Source organism: Perca flavescens, chromosome 11, assembly GCF_004354835.1.
Source record: "Perca flavescens isolate YP-PL-M2 chromosome 11, PFLA_1.0, whole genome shotgun sequence".
Taxonomy (NCBI): Eukaryota; Metazoa; Chordata; class Actinopteri; order Perciformes; family Percidae; genus Perca; species Perca flavescens.
In genome coordinates, this window is record NC_041341.1 from 36984495 (window position 1) to 37005872 (window position 21378).

At 42.9% G+C, this 21378-nt stretch overlaps 1 protein-coding gene across 1 annotated transcript in view; it reads left to right on the forward strand.

The window, feature by feature from the left end:
- The window catches only part of gli2a (GLI family zinc finger 2a), a 106427-nt gene that overhangs the window by 1282 nt on the left and 83767 nt on the right, over nucleotides 1-21378 (forward strand). The window contains exon 2 of the mRNA XM_028591864.1: nucleotides 20133-20272. Coding sequence (XP_028447665.1) covers nucleotides 20158-20272 — 115 coding nt within the window. The 5' untranslated portion in view covers nucleotides 20133-20157. The remainder of the gene's footprint in view (nucleotides 1-20132; nucleotides 20273-21378) is intronic.

Sequence of the window (21378 nt, forward strand, 5' to 3'; positions counted from 1 at the left end):
AGGACTGTGGGAGATGTGGACTTATTGTTGAAAGATTCAAGGTTTACTGTTTGCTCTCCGGCCTGAGCAGTCAACAAACACTTGACGCCTTTGTGGGGCCCTTAAGCAGCTATATTTGCTGTTGGCTTTTACTCCTATCTAACAGGCGCTGCTAATGATCTCCAAACTCATGTATGTACTTATGAGTCCCACTTTTTTCCTTAGTTGTTTTGGCCTACATACAAATGAAAAATAGAAACAGTTTTTTCGCATGTTGATGAGAAACTCTGGGAGACTATTGTGAAACACACATGTAAAACATTGATGTGGGTTCTGAGTTTAAAGATTCTGACTTTAATCTCAGAACTCAAAGAAATTTTTTACATTAACCCTAACCCTATTCTGTAAGAAACTAAAATTGAAAAGATTAAAAAAAGACAAGGCAAAGACGAGCAAGCTTTAAAAAGATGACTTAAGGAATAACTCAAGTAAATAGATTATATGTTATAGTTTTAAATAATAACAGTGATCTTTGAAAAAAAAGAAAACCGAGTAAGAGTCCGTGCATGTGTGTTTTCCGCTTCACATGATGACAATTCCCGTCAGGGCCGAGGTGATTTGCATGAGAAAAAAAAGAAAAAGTTTTAGTGCATTTGGCCATTGTAAGGAATGAAGAGTTCCAACAGTTAGGGCCTACGGAGAGTGAAAGGAGTAAAGAATGGATGAGCCTATTCAGCTCATTCAGCCTCAGTTCGGGGGAGACCCTATAGTGGCCATGTCACTTTCATCTCCACAGCCCAGCCCCTGTGTGCTGTTGTATGTATGCTGCTTTAGCCCCCGTTTTCACACATCGCCTCTGTGCACAGGCCCCACTTTATTGATCTGCTTCTTTTTTCTCTCTTTTTGCCTCTTTTCTGGAAGTCTGCAGAAAATATAATGAACCAAATACTGGAGTGACTGGGTGGTGTGTGTGTGTGTCTGTGTGTGTGTCGGAGGGGTATAGGCCAAGGAGGAGGGGGGTACAGCTTTTTTTGAAAGCAAATACCGATGAAGTCTAGCGTACAGGGACAGAGAGGAGGGTTGGAGGAGAGGGTGAAGAGGGTGAAGTCTGAGTGACTCTGAGGAGGGGGAGGAGTGCACGCCACCACCACCACCACCCACTCCTGCTGAGTAAACTCTGAAGTTGGAGGAGGAGGGGGGGGAATGCTATCAACCCTGAGCCATCCCACTGCGACCCTCCTTGCACTGATCTCAGACAAGGCTCTGTACCGATGAAGCCGTTCAGCAGCCTGTCACCTCGGTGTGGCAGCCGCACCAAAATGCAGCCTGTGTGGGGACGCGGTAGGTAGGGAGTGGGGTGTGTGTGTGTGGGGGGGTAGGATGCTTCTGAGGCCTCTGTGGTTCGGCTGAAAAACGTTTGCAGTGGAATTTAGTGGCTGTGGATGAAGGGTAGCTGCTGCCTTTTCCCTAGTCTATGTCTATGTGTCAATGTTTAATGTTTCTATGACTTAAAAAGTCCTTCTAGGGACGGGCATTGGACTTTTTTTTTTTTTCATAGCGGATAATGAAGTGACTTTAAACAACGCCTAGAGAATGGATGTGTGTGTAGGGTTGTCTCCTGTTAGTTGATTAGTCGCAGGGGTTAAAGTAGAACGGCGCTCCGGCACCTTCGATTAATGAATCAATTGAATTGGCAGTTTCATACTTCAGTGTTTGTTTAAAATAAGTCCAAATATCCATTCCAGTGTTTCCTCTTTTCATTCTCAGCAGCGTACCGCTGTGAGTCCATGAACAAGGACTCGCGTTCTATCTGAACTGGTAAAGTCAGCTGAACAGGTGAAGATCACGTTGTCGGTAGCCTACCAGTTACAAACAGGCTTGGTAGTGATCGCCACGGTAATGTGCTGCAGATCCGCTGTTTTCAGCTGAGGTAGACAGAGAATATTCAGTTCAAACCGATCGGTGATTCTGTTCTGCCCTCATTGTTCTCCGTGAAGTTGGCTGGAAGCGAATGGAGCCCCGGTGTGTTTTATGTGGAGTGAGTGCTTCAGAACCCCTGATTGGTTGACTCATCGGTCGTTTTGGTCTTGGTCGACTAAGATTTCTTCAGATTAGTCAGTAGTCAGTTTCTCTATGCTTTTTTCATGCTGAATTGTTTAAAAATGTGAAACATACTAGCACATCTCCGTTAAACACAATATGTAACCCTTTTCATGTGTTAGAAAGCTGCACACATTTAACACTTTGTGTTAGTGGGTAAAATTTGGCTGGTGATTTACCTCAGCCCAAAATACTCATAAAACAATGATGACAGTGGATTGCCCTTGCTGTTGAGCTCTTTTTAATTTTAAGCACAGGAAACATATTTTCTCCGTAGTAATATCAGTATTAGAACCGAGGATCTGTTAGCAGCAAATGTTTGGTGCTTTTACATGGTTTTTCCTTCATAGAAGAATATTTGCGCCACCCCCCCCCCAAAGACGTTTTAGCCAGCCCCAAAGGAAAATCACCAGCGCAAAAATTATAGAATTGAGAGAAAAAATAGCCAATCAGATCCTCTCCAACTGTGTTTAAGAGCAATTTACCAAACATCCGTTGGACAAGCAGAACATGAACTTGAAACAAGATAATTTTTTGGGCATTTTAGGCCTTTATTTTAATAGGACAGCTGAAAACATGGAAGGGGAGAGAGAGGGGAGGAATGACATGCAGCAAAGGGCCGCAGGTTGGAGTCAAACATGCGGCCACTGTGTCGAGGAGTAAACCGAGGCGACCTATTGCCTTTACTGTAAGCGGACCGATCATGCTTACTGTAGTGCGAAGTCAAAAGGGCCCAAAGGGCTGAATCTGAGTCAGGAAAATCCCTGCTTTTACCTAATAATTTACCCTAACAAATAACAATGAATGGTGATGAATATTATTGTAGCATCAGTGATGTCATCGGCTGTCGTGGTGTCTTCTCCACACAGAGGACGGCTGTGCTGCGGATTGAAACTCCCTCAGGGGCAGGGATGAATTGACGGGACTTTAATGGTCATTTAGGCGGCTGTAAAAGGCAGCTATGTGTCAGGCAATGCCACAGCGATCGTTCACAGTCAGCCTGCACTTCATATGAGAGCGAGCGAGAGAGATGGCCACTTACATTCTTCTGTAGAGCCCTTCACTGAATCCCATCTCCTTTCCTTTTGGCTTTTTTTTTTTTTTTTTTTTTTTGGGGGGCACTGGACAATCCCCGCTTGTTTTAATGCCCCGTTTTTTCACTCCCCTTGAGGCATCCTGTTCATTCTCTCTCAAGTGTGCAAGGTTAAATAGGCTCACATCATAACTGGGTCGGGGTCGCACATTTCCCCCGCCCCTCCTCCCCCCCCCTCTTTACACTAGAGCAGCTATGAGTGGGCACTTCAGTCCCAGGACAGCAACTGAGGTCACGCTGGATTGTACCGCCGCCGTCAAAAGAACACGTTTGCACCATAAGGCCTCTAAAAACACACATGGCGTTGAGAAACGGCGCCTAGCCTGATGTGCATTTAACAAGCCATTTTAAGGGCTGTATGGTAAAATAACTGACAAGCTCATTACAGGCCGATTGACCTCATCAATCACTGGAGGCCGAGCACTTTGTCTGGAACAGGAATGCACAATTGCAGCGGAAATAGGTTGTCTCAGAAAAACTGTATTTCCAAGACAAGGGTCTAACAACCCTCTTCCTATGCCGGTGCCTCTGTAATTCTTAAACTGCAGAAGAAGAAGTAGCACAAGACCTTAGCCAGCTCCAATATCTCCAAAAGAGAGGAAAGCTTAAACAGATTTCGTTTTGTATATACAACGCACTGTGTGTGATGCATGGTGTGTCATCACCAACACAGCACAAAGATGATCCCATCACATCCTGGCCGAACTCTTCACACACTCCTTAACTCACGTACTGACTCATCGGAAACCCAGTTTCCCAAAAGCATTTTAGCAGTAACCTCATCATTGTCTATGGGCTTACAAAGGAACAATGGTGGCCGTAGCTCCAGGGTCTTCTGGGGAAACTCTGCCCAGGTCACGGTAGGTCAGCTCATTTGTAGGAGGGGGATGGGGAAGCTAATTTCATTATCTCAACACAAGATAAACTCCATGGACAATGGAAAGTGACAGGTTTTGAATCCTTTTTATTTTCCATCAACAGCACATTTAGTGATGAGGTACTGGTTGAAATCACAATTTTAAATGTGCAATGATTAGTCGTTTTGTTTTGTAACTATTTTGGTGTTATTTAAGAAAAAAAAATCCCACAATTCTCTAGTTCCAGTTTCTCAAATGTGCATGCTTGCTGCTTAATTCAGATTTGTTTGCTCAGATCCGTGTTTTTGTTTGGCTGTTCACATTACCTTTTAAAATGTGGCCTATATCAGATTCCAGTGTGAACTGTTTGCGGTTTCGAACTGACCTCATGCGCAAAAGAACAATAACAATGACATCAGACGCAGTACGCTGTTGCATTAAAGTTAGGGAGGTTATGGAGGAAGTAAGCATTTATGAGCAGGTGCTGAGGAGGAGAAGAATGAAGAGAAAGAGAGCAAATTGGCTATTTTGGCCTTTTGCAGGGTTATGGCTGCAAATTCACTACAGAGGTCTGTGTGACCGGATGACCGATTTGCACGTCAGGACCACTACGGGCCTCCACCAGAGTTTCCTCTGGCTTTGGGTCCTATTGCACGCGCTCACGCTCCACCTCCCCGACGGTGCGGGCGAGACGGGCCCGAGGGACCGGGTCCCACCTCAGCAGGCACGCGCCAGCCCTTACCTTCATTTTGCTATGGGGCGACCCTCTGACTCGCGCAATTGTTACTGTACAGATCCACTTGTCCGTGCGATGCTTCTGTCGCGTTGTGCTCCACTCTATTCCTATGGGTGACGTCAAGCGACTTCAACGCGCACGCAAAACATTCCGGAAAGGCGGCGCTACATTTAAGAAAATGTAGCGCCACATATGGAAGTGGTCTGAATCTGATTTGAAAAAAATCAGATCTGGGTTAGATTTGAGTGTTCACACTACTTCTGAAGAAGTCTGACCTGGTCACTTGACCCCAAATAGAAAATTTTGGGCCACTTTTGCCTGCAGTCTGAACATAGCCTTAGTCTTCCATGGTAGTAAACTGAATATCGTTGGACTTTGAAAAATTACATTTGGTAAAATGTCACTATTTTCCTACATTTAAGCTATATGCCTTTAAACGAGCTGTCAGGACTTTCTGTGTGGTTGTGATGTCACAACTATACTATATATAGGTAGTAGGGGTGCAAGATATATTGTCTCAATATTGTTATCGCAATATCACGCTGCGCAATATTATATCTAGGGGTGCAAGATATATCGACTCAATATCGTTATCGCAATATATCGAAAGTGTTGCAATAAGTATGCAATATTTTGTTTGTTTATTTTGTTGAGCGCTGCGTCCCGTCCGTTGGCTTTGTAGCTTTTATTGTTGTGTTTGATTTAGAGCCCGCTTCAAACGCTATAATGATGTTTCATTGGCCAGTTACCGTGCTACTTGCACATGTTAGTACACGTCAGCGCACGGGTCGACTAAGTGACAAACCCTATGATGCGTACCATGTGTGAGCATATTTCGACAGAGTTGAAGTGTAAGTGAAGAATTTGATAGAGACAACAAAACGGAACAAATAAGAGAAGCGAAAGAAAAGTTGTGTCCTGTTCTCTTTATTTATATATTTTATACTGTACAACCAGTAAAACATGTCCTGTTCTGTAGACATGGTCCTTATTTATTTATTCATGTTGTACCAGTCCAATATGACAGTCAGTTGAAATAAAACTTGTTTAATTTGTCATGAATCTATTTTGATGCGTTTTCCTGTAACTTTTGTAATTCGCAATGTGATATCGCAATATCACATTTTGTCAATATCGTGCAACCCTAATATGTAGAAAGTGTTGCCACAGTGTCGTTACAGTCATTCCCTGACTGCAATGACGGTGCAGAGACACAGAGAGCGTAGATGCCGTAAACGCTGACCAATCAGAGCAGACTGGGCTTTTTTAGGAGGGGGTCTTAAAGAGACAGGCGCTAAAACGGAGCGTTTCAGACAGAGGGTGAATACAGGTATATTCAGACAGACAGTATGAGAAAAATAATGTGTTATGTCAACATTAAGTAAGTCAACCTGAAACTGAGCATAATGGGGACCTTTAAAATATCAATTTATGTTGTAAGTTGTAAAAAAAGATGATCAGCTGTTGACTGTAAGGAGAAGGATCAGGATTCCCCTTCACTGTATTATTAACACTTCCTCATCAAACACCCAACAGGCTTTGCTGTGTGACTGCGAGCTAATGAGGTAGACTGACACAGGCTCGCAGACAATGGCGCATTGTCTGCCATGTTTGCCGCAGGCCTAAATCTGACGCAGGGGCAGAGAGTGGGGTCTACGCAGAGGCCGCTGACAACAAAATGCAGCCAACACACAGAGAAAGAGAGAGGGGAGGGAGGTGGGATCTGTTTGTTCTCCTAAATCTGGGGTTTGTGTTGGGAGGGGAGAGGGTAAGGAGTTTGTAAGTTATGATTTACTTCTAGGCCCTCCCATAACTACAAAGTCGATGCAGCCTCAAGGGCTGGGCGGTTGGGCTCCTTTTTTTCTTATGTTTCCATATAATGGGAGATATTAGATTCCCGATCGTGCTGACTCAGTGCCAGGCCACAGTCTCCTCTCAGATAGAAGCCAGAGACAAGAGACGGAGGAACAGAGAGAGTCAGGGTTGAGCTTGGATATAGAGACATGTGGTTGTCTTTAGCAACTAGCTCCGCTGCCTTCCCCTCGTCCCTCTCAGCATTTCTGCTGCTGCCATCATCTCCTCTCCCTCTCTTCTCTCGCTCTCTCTCGCTCTCTGGCTCTGGGCCAGAAAGAGGTTTGCTCATGTTTTGTAATCAGCACGTTAGAGAGAAAGTGGGATGAAAAGCGCGCTGGTTACGTGCGGGTATGTCATCTCTGCGCAGAGTTGTTTCACATGCAAGGCTTTGGTAATGTCAGACTGCTCTCCATCTGAACCCAGCGGTGTCAACAGGTGGTCATAGCATAGCAAAGCATTCCAGGGAAAAAAAGGTCGGTGAAGACAGCTTTTTTTAATCAGTAATTACTTTAAGAGTCTGATTTGTACCTCTGACTGCCACACTAAACCAGCTCAATCAGAACTAGAGCTGCAACTAACAATTATTTTCATTGTCGATTCATTTGCTAATTATTTTCTGGATTAATCGATTTGTTTGAAAATGGTGAAACATGTGGATCAGTGTTTCCCAACCTCCTTTTCTTAATCCTCTTCCAGTTGGTACATCTAAAGGACAGACCCAGTCTTTTCTTTATCACAATTAAGTGTTTTAATTCAGCCAAACTCAGGATTTAGTTATTCTCATTTCATAGGCCTAGATTTCAGGGGGGTGCACACAGCAGTGTGTTCTATTAATACCCCGTCTGGTACAAATATCAATGTATGCTATTTGCACCCCTGTGCATTTACAGTACCTTGGCTACTATGGTACTAACTAACAAAGTAACGGTTGTATGCTTTCACTGAAGACAGAAAGCGCAACTGTAGTATCCATTTTCCGCTAGAAATTCAATTGTTATAAACTTTAGATACAAAACTTTCCTAATATGCCAGTTTCTGCTGTCATGGAAGATGAACGTCCGCCATGATTTCGGTGCACGCGAGCAACGTGTTTTTGTTGTTACGTCACAGGGTGTGAATAGCTCAGCTGTGTGGCCGAGGCTATTCGTACCGGGGGTGCAAATAGACACTCTGCGGAATTTAATTGCCGCAGGCTATAAAAATATGCATAAAAAAGATGCATTTCAACTTTGTCCAGCTTAGTGTGGATGTAAAAAAAGTTACCACAAGATCTCACCTGGTGACATGCTCCGACAGCTGCTACTGACTGGTCCTGGGCAAACACACACACACACACACGCAAGCACGCACCCATGCACGCAGACACTGACATCCCCCCAACTTCAAGGGAAGTCCCCCTCCTGTCACCAAAGACCTGAGATCTGACTTGAACGTAGCGGCAGCTGGCTTGTAAGGGCCAGCAATGTGCAGCCACAGACTGTCTACTATCACAGGCACTTCTACTGGAGTGGTCCATTCACCGCAACAATGTGGAAGTTGCACTACAGTGAAACCTGAGTGTAGCAAATGCCAACTTTGATTTGGCCAAATCTACTCACTGGCTTGTAGGCATATCCGCTGTGGTTCTCCACAGGAACACGCGCGCGCATGCACATACATACACACACACACACACGCACACAAATACACACACACACAGACACACACACACACACACACACACACAAAGCCAGTTTTGCTTAAGTAGTTCCGAGGTTATTGACAGCTGAAGCAGTCGAGAGTGAGTGCTAACAACACATTTAGGATGAATGACCCAGTCCAAATGCTGGAAGCTGGCTCGACTCAGCAGTGTGCCATGTGGCACCGGAGACAGCTGTGACTTTTACACACAGACACACACACCTCCGTTACATGGTTACAGGGTCAGACTCGTGTTCATTCAGCTGTGATATGTCAGCAATAAAAACATCACTTTTAAACTCAAAATGATTTTATTATCAATGGATCTTCCTTTGATAAATACAAAGTAGTTCAGAATATAAAATGTTGGAAAACAGAAAAATGCACTTTACAATTTTACAGAGCCCATGCTGACATATTCAAATTGCTTGCTTTTCAATTTACAATTACCTGCATCTGAGATGAGCCGCAAATGTTCACATTTAGCATCGACATGACTCAAGGGATGCAACGTCAGCGGACAACAATTCAATTAATCTCAACAACAATTGAATGGATTGTCATGTCATTTTGTCCAGACATTCATGGTTCCCAGAGGATGAAGCCTACTGGTTTTTAGTGCCACCGTGAGGATGACATCTGTGTTTTTTAATAAATTGTCTCCACAACCTTTGGATGGATTGATATAAAAATGTGGTCCACACATTCATGATTCCCACCGTAGGAAATGTGATTTACTTTGTGCCACAATCTGGTCAATATTTCAATTTGTGAAATACTTTGGGGTATGACGAAATAACTGCAATAGCCACCTCCCCTAAATCTGCAGACTCTTAGATTACAGGGTTTCCCCCAGAAAAGTTGTTAGGCCCTGTGGCAAGTGTCTTTTTTTCAACGAGGGCCCTGCTGGGGCCAGACTGATGGCAGCATTAGAGCCCAATAGTTTCTGTGATAACAGATTCATGGACGGAATCGCGAAATTAAGAATTTAAAAAGGCTATCAAACAGATTCCATAGAACCAAACATTAAGTCAGTGCTAAAAGCTACCTGGAGTTTCCAACAGAGCCGTCCCACTGTAACTGTTGTTTAAAAATGTCTTAAAAATACAGTACAAAATACTTCCCAGTGGCTTAGGCCTGGTGGGGTGCAACAAAGGCCCGGTGGGCCACCTAGCTTGCAATTCACTGGGGGAAACCCTGGATTAACTGATTTTCTGTCTATTGATTCAACTAACTGATCCATCAGAGCACATATCCTCCTGTAACCAGTCTGTACACCTGTTAATTAGGGTTTACTTTATTCTATACCCTTGCTTTGTATCTGTTCCTTCACTGTAGTTTTTTTCATTCTCTGAGACAAAAAAGCCAAATTACATCCATGTAGATTCCTCCCTGCCTGGGACTTTGTGTAGGCCATGAGCTCCACATCTGTTTTGTGTTGGTTGAGGGAGACGGAGAGATCGACCACAGGATATTGCCTTTACTAGCAGGAAAGGTCAGGTTCAGGGGTGGGGTAAGAACTCATCCACAGGGCTTTTCTCTGCTGTTTTAGATGCCTTTTATATTACACCAATTGTTAGCTGCTCATTACTCTGTATCTCCTGCAATCCACTGGATGATTGGGTTTTGGGAAGGGATTTTAGTCCCCATGTGCAGATAGAAGATTGTAAAGGTATGGAATGCACAAAAGATAAAAAAAACTAGAACTAGAAAGGTGGAAGAAGCATTTTCTTTAAAGCCCTAATTCACATGATTACAAACAGGATTGATGTATATGAACAATCTTGCTCTAGATCAATATTATACATCATTTTGGATTGGAATTTGAATCACACAAAGGTTAATTTTCTTTTACTTTCTAATTTCTCTCAGTTACTGAGCCATGTGAAGCACTTAAATGGCCTGCCTATAGAAAACCTGCACTCTGGTTTGCGAAAAGATATTGTGGCAATACTCTTATTCCCGCTTGACTGACCTGAATCTATGTGTGGCAACCTGTGGTGATGTTGTTTCAACCTCTGAATCAGACTAATGGCTAATGCGTTCCTGTCAGACCTCTCACAATCTAGGCTACTACATGACCTTTTAGACCTGAGCTTCAAATCCTCACAGGGAGACGTTTTCTCCAAAGAGTGATTCACTTATGGAGAATGTGCCCTGTCCCAGTCTAAACTTGTCTTCCCCCAGAGGTCTCTGAGACTTGCCGTCCATTGCAGTGTGTCATCTGTCAACAAAGACATTCTCAGTCTGATGTGAATTGCTTTGCCATGGTATAATGCACATTTTGCTCTATTTCTTTTTTATTTAAAAAATTTTTTAAAGTATGAAGGTATAAAGTAAAAATAATCAAATAAGACATTGACGGTGTGCATCTAAAGTACATAGAGTGAAATGATTCTTCCTAGTTCTTGGAAGAGCGTCAACTCGTAAAATACTGATGCTTGGTCAGTGTCTCTTGTGTCATATACCGACGCAAGAATCACCCTTCAGCGTCTGTATACAACCCACCGGGCAAAGCAGCAGCTCGGCCGCAGCGCTATAAGATGACGTAGTATTAACAGCGACAACGATAGTGAGTAGTATGAAAGACCGAAAATCTGCGTAAGGACGTTGGTTGGGGTGGTGGATGGATCAAACAACACAGGACTTTCACCCAAGGGACGGGGGTTTGTGTCCCGTTTTTCACTGAAATGTACATTTTGTAACCACATCCACGGCCTTTCAGTTAAACGAACGTCCCGACCCAGAGCGTCAAAAAATGACAAGCGCCTCTAAATATGACAATAAAGGAGACTTTTTGGGTCAACAACAACCCCCAAAGTCACCTGACCAAGCGTCACTTTTTGATGAGAATGTGTTGGTAGTCAACTACTCATTTCACTTTTGGCTCTGTTTTAGGCTCTAACAATCCCTTTCTTCTGAGGTAACTCTTTGGCTGTGAAGCTGCACTGAAAGCAGCACTATGAGAGCGGTTAGTGTGAACTAAAACAGTTAAGTTGTGTGCTGTAAAACAAAAACAAAAATAGCTGAAAGATGTTAAAATGCTCCGTAGATCTTGGGGTGAGGATTCTTAATGAGTTTGTCGCTAAGAGCAACACCTTTTGATCTATTGTTATAAAAAATATTGATTATCAATCAATCAATCAATCACATGTCACAAGAAATTGTACAAGGTACAATTCCAGGGAAAAGCAATCCGGTTAGCTCCTTGAACTTGTGCATGATTCATCATAAAGCAGAATGTGGCTGTCAGATTGATTTCAAGCTGACTATAGCAGAGTTTTATTTCACCTCACCATGACCCAAGAGGCATGTTAATATTTCTTCTCTTTATCCTGGCCCAAAAAAAATACAGAAACAAAACATCATTGAAAGGATTGAAGTTGGCAGGAATACAGTTTCACATGTGGTAAAGCAAAAAGTGAAAGTTTTAGAATGTGGTTTTAAAAACTAGAGAATGAAATTTCTGAAGAAATTGCGGTGGGTTTGCTGGCTGCTTGAAAAGCTGGAAGCTGGACTACATTACTTCATGTATAGCTGGGAGCTAAACAGCACTGCTTGATAAATAGTCTTGCATTGCCAGATCTCCACAGCGCTGTGTTAGTACTGGAGTATGGTCTGGCTTCACTGCCAATCTATTCTGGGATAGGGGGGGCGCTCTGGCTTTTTTGTAGGCCTATTTCTTTAAAACCAATCACAACCGTCCAGGGTGGTGCTAAGCCCAGATACCCGAGATTGTGAGAGGGGAGGGACATCCGGCGCGTAAGAGAGGCCCTGAATGTCAGCTGTTATCCCAGCAATGTACATCCGTTGAGCCAGACCACTTGATAAATAACTGGGAGTTAAACTGCATTTCTGGCTTGACTTTATATGAAGGTACAGCTGAAGAAGTATTGAATAATAGGAAAGGGATAAAGGGTTGTAAATAGGGTTGGGTATCGTTTTTTTTTTTTTTTTGATTCCGGTGCTAAATCGATACTTTTAAAACGGTGCCGGTGCCTAAACGGTGCCTGAACCGGTACTTTTCAATAAAGTTAAAAAAAAAAAGAAGAAGAAAAAAAATAAGGGTAGTAAACAACAGTCAGTGACTTGTTTATTGCTAAGGCCATGGTCAAAATTAAAGATTTAATAATAATGTAATAACTATAACAATAACAATAACTTATTTCACCAGTAAATTGCTGTTGAACCCCAGATGGGAAAAGGGTATTTTACAATTACTGTGAATGCACCACGAGGCTACCTGTTTTAAGTGAATCTGTGTGGTTTAATTCCGACAATGGCAGCTGCAAGTGAACGCACCGTCTGTGTTGTTTAATTCCGACAATGGCAGCTGCGGTGAAAAAAACAATAGGGCACCGTCTGTGTTGTTTAATTCCGACCATATAAACATACTGTATATCTATGAATTGCGACAACGGCAGCTGCTGCGCTGCAGAGCAGACTGTTCCATCCCGCTGTAGAAGTCCTCCACAGTGAAATACAGTCACACTTTACACTGTTTAATGTTAGCGGTCAGCATTTTAACCGTGATTAATCCAGCTGCTAGCTAAAGGTAGGCTAACGTTACATGCTGTCAGGTTTACGTCGGCACCGGTTCCCTATTGGCACCGAGTTTCGGTACCCAACCCTAGTTGTAAAATATAAAAAGTATAGTGTAAGCAATGAAAGTTGTTGAAATAGGGGTTATTATATAGTGTAAGGATTTACATGAGTTTAAGTGTGCAGAGAGACAGAGGTGTCATTCAGATGTCTTAGTTTGAATAAGGGTAAACCATCAGCTGAGATCTTAGAAGCAATTCAATTGTATTATAGTATCAAATCATACAGTTACAGTTATCTCAGGACACTTTACAGATAGAGTAGTTCTAGACCACACTCTATAATTTACAAAGACCCAACAATTTCAGTAATTCCCCTAGTTCCTGTAATCTTTGGGGCTTTTATTTTGAAAATATATCTTACTCTAGGGCCCTGCTGCCAACAAATTGACATATGATGGCTTTTATTTTGAAAATCCAACCTACTACAGAGCCCCCTTTGAAGCTTCTGTTGCTCTGTGTGTGTGTGTGTGTGTGTGTGTGTGTGTGTGTGTGTGTGTGTGTGTGTGTGTGTGTGTGTGTCCCATCAGTTAAGAATCCACTGACTGACTCCTGGCACATACTGGTCCCTAAATAGAGATTAACATGAGAAGGAGGACTCAAAGTCATTACTCAAAGGATTAAATGTTGAAACAATTAGTTTTAGAAACAAAAAGAGTTTAAATACATTTCAAATGTAAAAATGTTTGTAAGTAACACCAGTGTTGTGCTACCTGAAAGCTGCTGTGATATCTCACAGCATATAGTATAGTATGAAGAAAGAGTTTCACTGAAGTGTCTTAATGACAGAGATCTAATTAGCAAATCTCAATCAGCTGTGTGTCCTCACTTGCAGGCGAGAGGCACCTCTCAAACTCTGGCTTATTTTCAAAGACCGTAATTCCTATGGCTTAATTGTTGATATATTTAGAGAGAGAGGACTCTGCTGAACACATTGCTCTAAAATATGTGTTCATGGTGTTAAATGTGGGGGAAAGAGCTAGTTAGAAAGTCCCTTTTTTGCTTCCCTCTTAACAATTCTGGTCACAGTTAACATTGGAGTCAATGGGGCCGTTGGATAGCACTCCTGTCACTTCAAGGCTCATAGTGCAATTTGCTTTTATAGTTTTTTATGTCATTTGTATTTTTCTGTATGTTCGTGAAAATAATGTATGAGCGGTCCACTCATATGAATGGGGGGAAATTTCCCAAAAATGTTATTTCGGAAAGTTCCGAAGATATGAACACTAAAAATAATTTTGATAATATCCTTAATGAGCTGAACAGTTTGACGTTTAAATACAATTTTTATTGTAAACACTGTTAAAGTAGTTAGGTTCCAAAAAAATGAGGTTTAAACAATAATAAGAAAAAAAGACTGAGAAGAAAATATTGGATTGCTCCAATCTCTCCTTAGGTACTGTAGCAGCCAAGACTAAAAATGAGCTGTGTTGTCTAGGGAAGGAAGTATTTAGTAAGCTAATTTGGTAAGTTAAATTAAAGGTTTCTCATGAAACTGTCGCAGAGTACCAGAGAAAGCTTGGCCAAGGTGGTTAGGGCTGGCCATGTCAGGGGGAAAACAGCTGTATTTTGTATGAATTATACAAGAAGCTCTCTGGATCCAGATATAGTTAAGGTACAGCTGAAGCCCAGAGAAACAACAAGGCTGTGTGGACTCCCTCAGCACCACCCCCCCTTGCTCCTACACCTGTCCACCTGTAAATTAAATGTGACGGTTCCAGCATTCCTCCGGAGTGTACCATTGGTGTTAGCCTTTTGCCCACTTAGGGTGCAACAGGAGGAAGGGACTCAGAGCTGCAGCAGTGCATAGACTTTTGGTATGTATCACAGCTTAAAGGACAGGTTTGGAGTTTTTTCAAGTATATCTTAAAGAAAGGAAGTCCAGGAAGTGGAACGTCGTCAATATAGACTAGGCTTCAAATAATGCATTTGTGTCTGAACTACCAGTGGACCGAACCAATCAGCGAGGAGCTACTGGCATCTATGGCCCTGCTTTAGGTGTGTGTGTGTGACGGCCGCGACTGTTGGTTCAAAACAACAATGTGATAGACAGATGGTTCATCCATTTGCCTGCCGGGGATTTTTTTGAAAGTGCCTGCCCTTTTCCAATCACTTTCCATTGCCGGCCTCTCGCGTCAGTCCTGATGCACACTGGTGAAAAATCCTGTTCGCAATACTACAAGTGGCACGATAAGTTCTCTATCAGCTCTCAAAAATAACACGTCAACATCACGTCTGAGAAGAAGACACAAAAATATGTAAAACAAAACCATATTTTGGCTTTTGATGGTTGTTTTGTTAACCTGCATGAGTGTGACCATCAGAAACTTGAGTAGAGAGTTCTGCAGGCGGCGTAGGGGCAGGAGACCTCACCTATCTATCTCTCTCGTGTTTGCCAAGTGAGCAGAGTGTGGGACAGCAGTTGGTGAGCACTGTGCGCACCCGTGTGTGTGTGTGTGTGTGTGTGTTTGTGTCTGTGTCTGTGTGTGTGTGCTCTGCCAGGAAAGAGAGCTTACCCGCATGCGGATCACATTGACTAAAAGATAGGACGGAAGAAAGTAAGAAGAGCAAAGCCTGGAAATCTTCAAAATGAGAGGGCCTCTTTTGATGTGTGTTTGCATTCCTCTCAGTGTTGGTGAAAGGGGAGCTGTTGAACGGTAGTGGTGGAGAGGAACACTTGAAAGTGACCGAAGCGCTGAGAAAAACATGCGCCAGGTCTCATAACAAAAGTCCTGCGAGTCTGAGGTGGCTGAAGGTAAATGAACAGAAAGAGGAAGAAGAGTTCAGAGAGAAGAAAAGATAAGGCACAGATACTGTTGTGGAAATGGAGTGAAATAATTACTGACCTGAGCTGTAAATTCATTAGTCAAGTGATTATTATTACTGACTCTCTTGTTTCAAGATATTGGCATTCTCTCAGAAAGAAAGCTACTTCAACATGTGATTCTGCACTAGAAACAAGTGGAATGATCTGAACCCCTTATGATTTTAAGACTGACCCTGGCAGAAGAAAACATAGCAGTGACTTTCCCCATTACCTCAGTCTTTTTCCTGTTCCCCGTGTGGTTAAGTGGCATGTCTGGATGGTCCATCAGAGCGAGGGCTGGTGGAGGAAAATCAATGTACAACCTCTGCTGTAAACTGTACTCTTCTCTGGGAATATTTCCCACCCTGTGCTCGAACCCTGCTTTAACAAAACCGACTTTTTGTGTATCCTATTTCAGTTATGAATCATTAAATATAAGCCAGAACATATTAATAGTGTTCCTGTGTGGGCGGACTGAGTTTGAAAACAGCTTCGAAGAATTTGTTGAATTAAGAAAATACAAGACGTATTTCTTGGCATCTGTGTTCACTTACATAACAGTCTTGCACTTGGAAAAAAACAAACGCACAGACATATTCATCACCAAACCTCACTTTAAATGCTTGTGAGATAATTCACTAAAGGCACTAAAGACATTCTCAATGAAAAAAAAAAACTCCGGTTTTGTGGCTGTGTGGCAGGAAGGAACAAGAACAAAACAGCCTCACTGTAAAACTTTGGGTTAAGTTTTTTTGGATATGGTTAGTCTAGCCTTACAGAAAAAAGCAGTTTTGCATCGAAATGAACTAAATAAATCATTTAAAGCAGTAATCTGTTAGATCTCTGTTTTGGGATTTGGCTGCTAGACAGACATTGCTATGGTGTTTTTGCCCTGCACTTCCCAGAAACCATTTGGTAATCAGACATTAAAGCCGATCCTGGGGCGTCTTCCCGTGATTTTAAAACTTGTACATTTTGGTCCTCAAGACACCAGATGTAGAAGTTTTCATGATGGTAGAGATAAAACCGGAGATATATCAGACATAACATAAAACATAAGAGTTATTTATGTATAACACTTATATGAAAAGTAAAGAATCATCATTTGACGGAGTTTGGGGACTGTGTGTGTTTTACGTGGGGGTAATCCTGCCCTGCTGTCTCAAGTCCCCAGCCTGTGGTCACAAGAGGGTGGGGAAAGGAGAAGGTGTGGGGGATACTTATCCTGTTCGTGCCGCAACGGGCTGCCCAGCCAACCAGAAGATGAGAAAAGAAGTGGACCCTTGTTGTTTGTTCGCCTTTGGCCCCTGCCATCTGTCTGCTTGGTTCCTGACACCTGTACCAGCCTGTCAGAGCTGGGCTTCCCTGTCATCGGGGGCAACGCGGGTTTGGCCTGTGTGTGTGTGTGTGTGTGTGTGTGTGTGTTCGTGGGATGGCGGGGGGGGGGTGTAACAGTTCCACGGAAAGGGGTGGGGTTGGTGGGGGGGTATCAGGGTGAAGTTGGGGCCACATTTTGAGTATAGTCTCCCATTGCCTTACTTAACGGCGCTTTGGAGTCAGGTCTGGCTACACCACAGATGCATTCTGGGATAGGAGGAAAAAAACACTTTGGGTTGTTTGAATTTATTCAAACTAATTGCAATGGTCTTGGGCAGCACTAAGCTATGAACGCAGCGACGGTGGCTCTGCTAAATAGTCTCAGGAAGGAACGTGTTTTGGTGGAACATTTACACCTTGAAAAGAAGTGAACTGCTGACACAATACAGAAATATGAGCTAGGGCTGAACGATTTTTGAAAATAATCTAATTGCCCAAATATTGCGATTCCATATTCGATTATTTTTTAAGCTCTTTGTCTTCTGTATTATTCAACAAAAACAATAAATCATTGTATAGTATGAACAACATACAATTACACACTAGACAGTTAAGTAAATAAGTAAAATATATATATATACATACATACATACATACACATACAAGTATTTTTTTACAGTGCACTGAGAGGAGCTGCCTCCAGCCCCTCCCCCTCGTGAAGTTGCGTGCCGACACCGTCAACACTGCACTAGCTCAGAGAGGCTATCGTTACGTTAGCTGCTGCTGGTCTTGCCGTGGGATTAACTGTACTAATAAAACCGTTGAAACACTGCGGCCACACTGCTGTGAAAGCTCCCCCGAACCGTCATTTATCAGTCTGATTGATACCCCTCTCAGTGGCAGCTCCTCCACCCATATCTTTATAACGGAGCTAACCGCTAACCGGAGCTAACCGCTAATCAGAGCTAGCTCGTTGCCAACCGAGCCTTCATTTCTGCGTGCCTGTATCCATTAACTGCATGTATGGACTCAAGCCCGAACAAAACCCTTCATTTTATTAAACTGGCTGTAAAAGTTTTAAACTTCAACTCAGAGTTGTTTGAATGACAGAGATCAGCTCAAGGTACAGTGTAGCGTTAGCGTGCTAAGTTGATGCTTTCTCTGCGGAGTGCAGACTGATTTGCTCTCGCGAGTCATCAAATCGAGACCAAATCGCAGCGTTTGCGATTAGGAAATCGCGTTTTAACATATCGCGATATTGCAAATGCAATTAATCGTTCAGCCCTAATATGAGCTATTAAAAATTAGCTGAGATATATATATATATATATATATATATATATATATATATATATATATATATTGGCTCGAGGTACAGAGGCAATTGGAAAGCAAATAGTTGGCATGCTCTTAAAGCATGGAAACAGCTATTAATGCGGTGCCAGATGTTCATCAGACGGCGATGTTAAGGGGAGGATTCTTAGTTATTTTTAAGGGCCAGGGCTGCTTGAAAGGCAAACTCTGTTGCTGTGAGCACTGGTGTGTTCATGGGCACATCTTATCTTTGCCAAGAGGGTTCACTACCAAAAGGAGCCTGTTCTCTGGCCAACTCTGAATAAGATAAAAGCCCATGAAAGAGCACATTAAATTCTAGCACAAAGGTGATGTCAGAGTGACAGAGTTCTCCAAGACAAGACTCAAGGACATTTTGGCACCAGAAAAAAAGAAACAGATGCAGCCTAAACCTGTTAGTCACCCACCTCTAATCGGCTTACATTGGCTCGGTGACAGGCGACTGGCACCTCCGAAGGGTCACAGACATGGCTGCTAATACAGACACGTCACAATAAAGGATGACATGTTGGATATCCACATGAAACCCAAAACAGCACTTCAAACATTCGGCTAGAGCTAACCAGATCACTGAACAATTACCTTTTTCCTTTTACATTCTCAGCACTCTTATGTATTTTTGTTTCCATATTCTCATACCCTCTAGTATTACACATTTATTTTATGTCTTTTGATCCTTTAGAATTGTTTTTAATGGTCTTACTTACAGCCAAAAATCACATTTGTTTCCCTGATTTCCGGATTGCTGTTTCAGGGTGTTGTTTTGTGTCCTTTGGGCACAAGTCAAGTCATAAACACTTGTTTTATAGGACTTGAGACTGCAAAATAAAACATTTTGGTGTTTGTGTAAAGTTTTAATCAACTGACTTACACTTACATAGCTGCCAACAGGTGTGAGGAGCGAACTGAAGTGCTTCGTTTGGATGCCTCCAAAGCATTCACGTGCATACAAAAATTTGTTCACTTTTCCAAACAAGGAAAGAAGTCCTTTTCCTCGCTCGCACCTGTGAAACATGAAGTCCCCCCCCCCTGATCACAGCCACATTGCTCAGCCTTGCCATAATGTCATCTCAGCGCTCTGTCAAAGCACACAGACATTTTCTCACCCATGTCTGAAAGCAGGTGGAAAAGCCACCGCCACAAACTAGCTGCAGTGTGTGGAATGACTTCTCCCTCCCGGGCCGGCACTGGGTCTTGTTTGTTCTCAGCGGAGGATGATCTTGTAGGTCCCACCAAGTCAAACAAGTGGCACATTGCCAAGTCATCGAGCCATTCACACAGACATGAGGAGGTATTGACACAGTGTGCGCGGCTCAAACCTCAGCGCTAAGGGCCACTCACATTAACAATTGAAACAGAAGAGGACTGTGAACTCATTACATCAAACTGAGAAACCTGTGTGTGTGTGTGTGTGTGTGTGTGTGTGTGTGTGTGTGTGTGTGTGTGTGTGTGTTTGTCTCCGCTGGCTACCATAACTCAGTGTGATCTCACTCATTGAGGTTTTTGTTATCTGTCTTTGAGAACATGACGTTTTTTGGGGATCACTATCCAAATATTCTAAGGTAAATTAGACTAATTTATCATTGTGATAGTCATTTACCTCCTTCCTGAAAACCATGGATGCATTTGTTTGCATACAACAAAACGACAGCTCCTATTAACTCTTTGAATGCATTACTACATGTTTTTCTTTTGCACGGTCACAGCCAAGATCAAATATTTTACCTAACGTTAGTGTCTGTCTTGCTTTCTCTAGGTTGTGACGGAAATTGAAGCGCAGCATGGAGACTTCAGCTCCAACCGCCACTGAGAAGAAGGAGTGTAAGGGTTCGGGTCTGGATGGAAGCAGCTTCTCGGAAATCCCAAAGAAGCCTTCGCCCACCACTTTGACCAGAGGTACACCTATTTTCCAATGCACTTTTCTCCTTTACTCTTTATACTAGCTATTCAACATAGGCTGGACATAAAGTAGGTCTTACACATGCTAGCTGCAGAGTGATAGCAGAGTCATTAGGTAATTTGAGAAGGCGGCAGCCCTTCAGCTCTGTTCATTTTAAATGCTTTTATATTATAGCACTGTTGTATCCTTTTGTTTTTTCCCATAGGATCATGCGTGCAGTGAACTGAAACATTATGGCTAGTCACATAAGTAGCTGGCTAGCACATGAAAAGAGTTAGACCAAGAGAGGGCCGCATGTTTCAGAGATGTCAGAGAATGGGTGATGAAAAAGTGTTATAATGAGGTCGAAAGACCTTGTTCTCACCTCCCGAGTGTACATTTCATGAATTACTAAAGAAGGCTGGCATAGCAGTGGACGACATAGTGTATCAGAGTCCTCGGATAAAGGCTGGGTGCAGGGAGGCACCTTTGAAATGCTAAGAAGATATGGTATGACATTTGTGGCGGTATTTCTGCTTAATGATGGGGCTTGGTGGCCTGCCACGAGAGGAGCCACGAGCATTAATTGTTTAGGGATGTGGGGTGAGAATCTAGGACGTTTCAGTGTGCTCTCTCTGGCACCTCCACAAAGAGGCCACTAGTTTTTCTAACTATGCAGCAAAGAAAGAAATGTTGCGCATGACATGAATTATTAAATCATTTACACAGTTATGACCATAGTGTCATACGCTGTGGGGGCTGAATTTTCATAACCTTGCACCACTGAAGAAAAGTAGTCTGCACCCATCAGGGCTTATTTGTGCTTGTGAGGTACGACAGAGGGTGCAGGGTGTGCACAATTCCCACTATAAAGGGGTCATAATTAAAAGATGAGCTCATGTTTTCATTAGCGAATGCGTGATGAAAACTCCTCCTAACGAGGTTTGAGGACCTTGTTCGGGCCTCTGAGGTATCAGTGTTATAAATTACTAACGCCTGCTGGTGGAGCCGGCTGGTGGACACTGAAACCCCCTCAGGAAGACACACTGGCATCATCTGAGGGGCCACTGCAGGAACATATCATTCAAGTTGGTTCACTGTCTAATGAAGGGCCTGCTGGCCT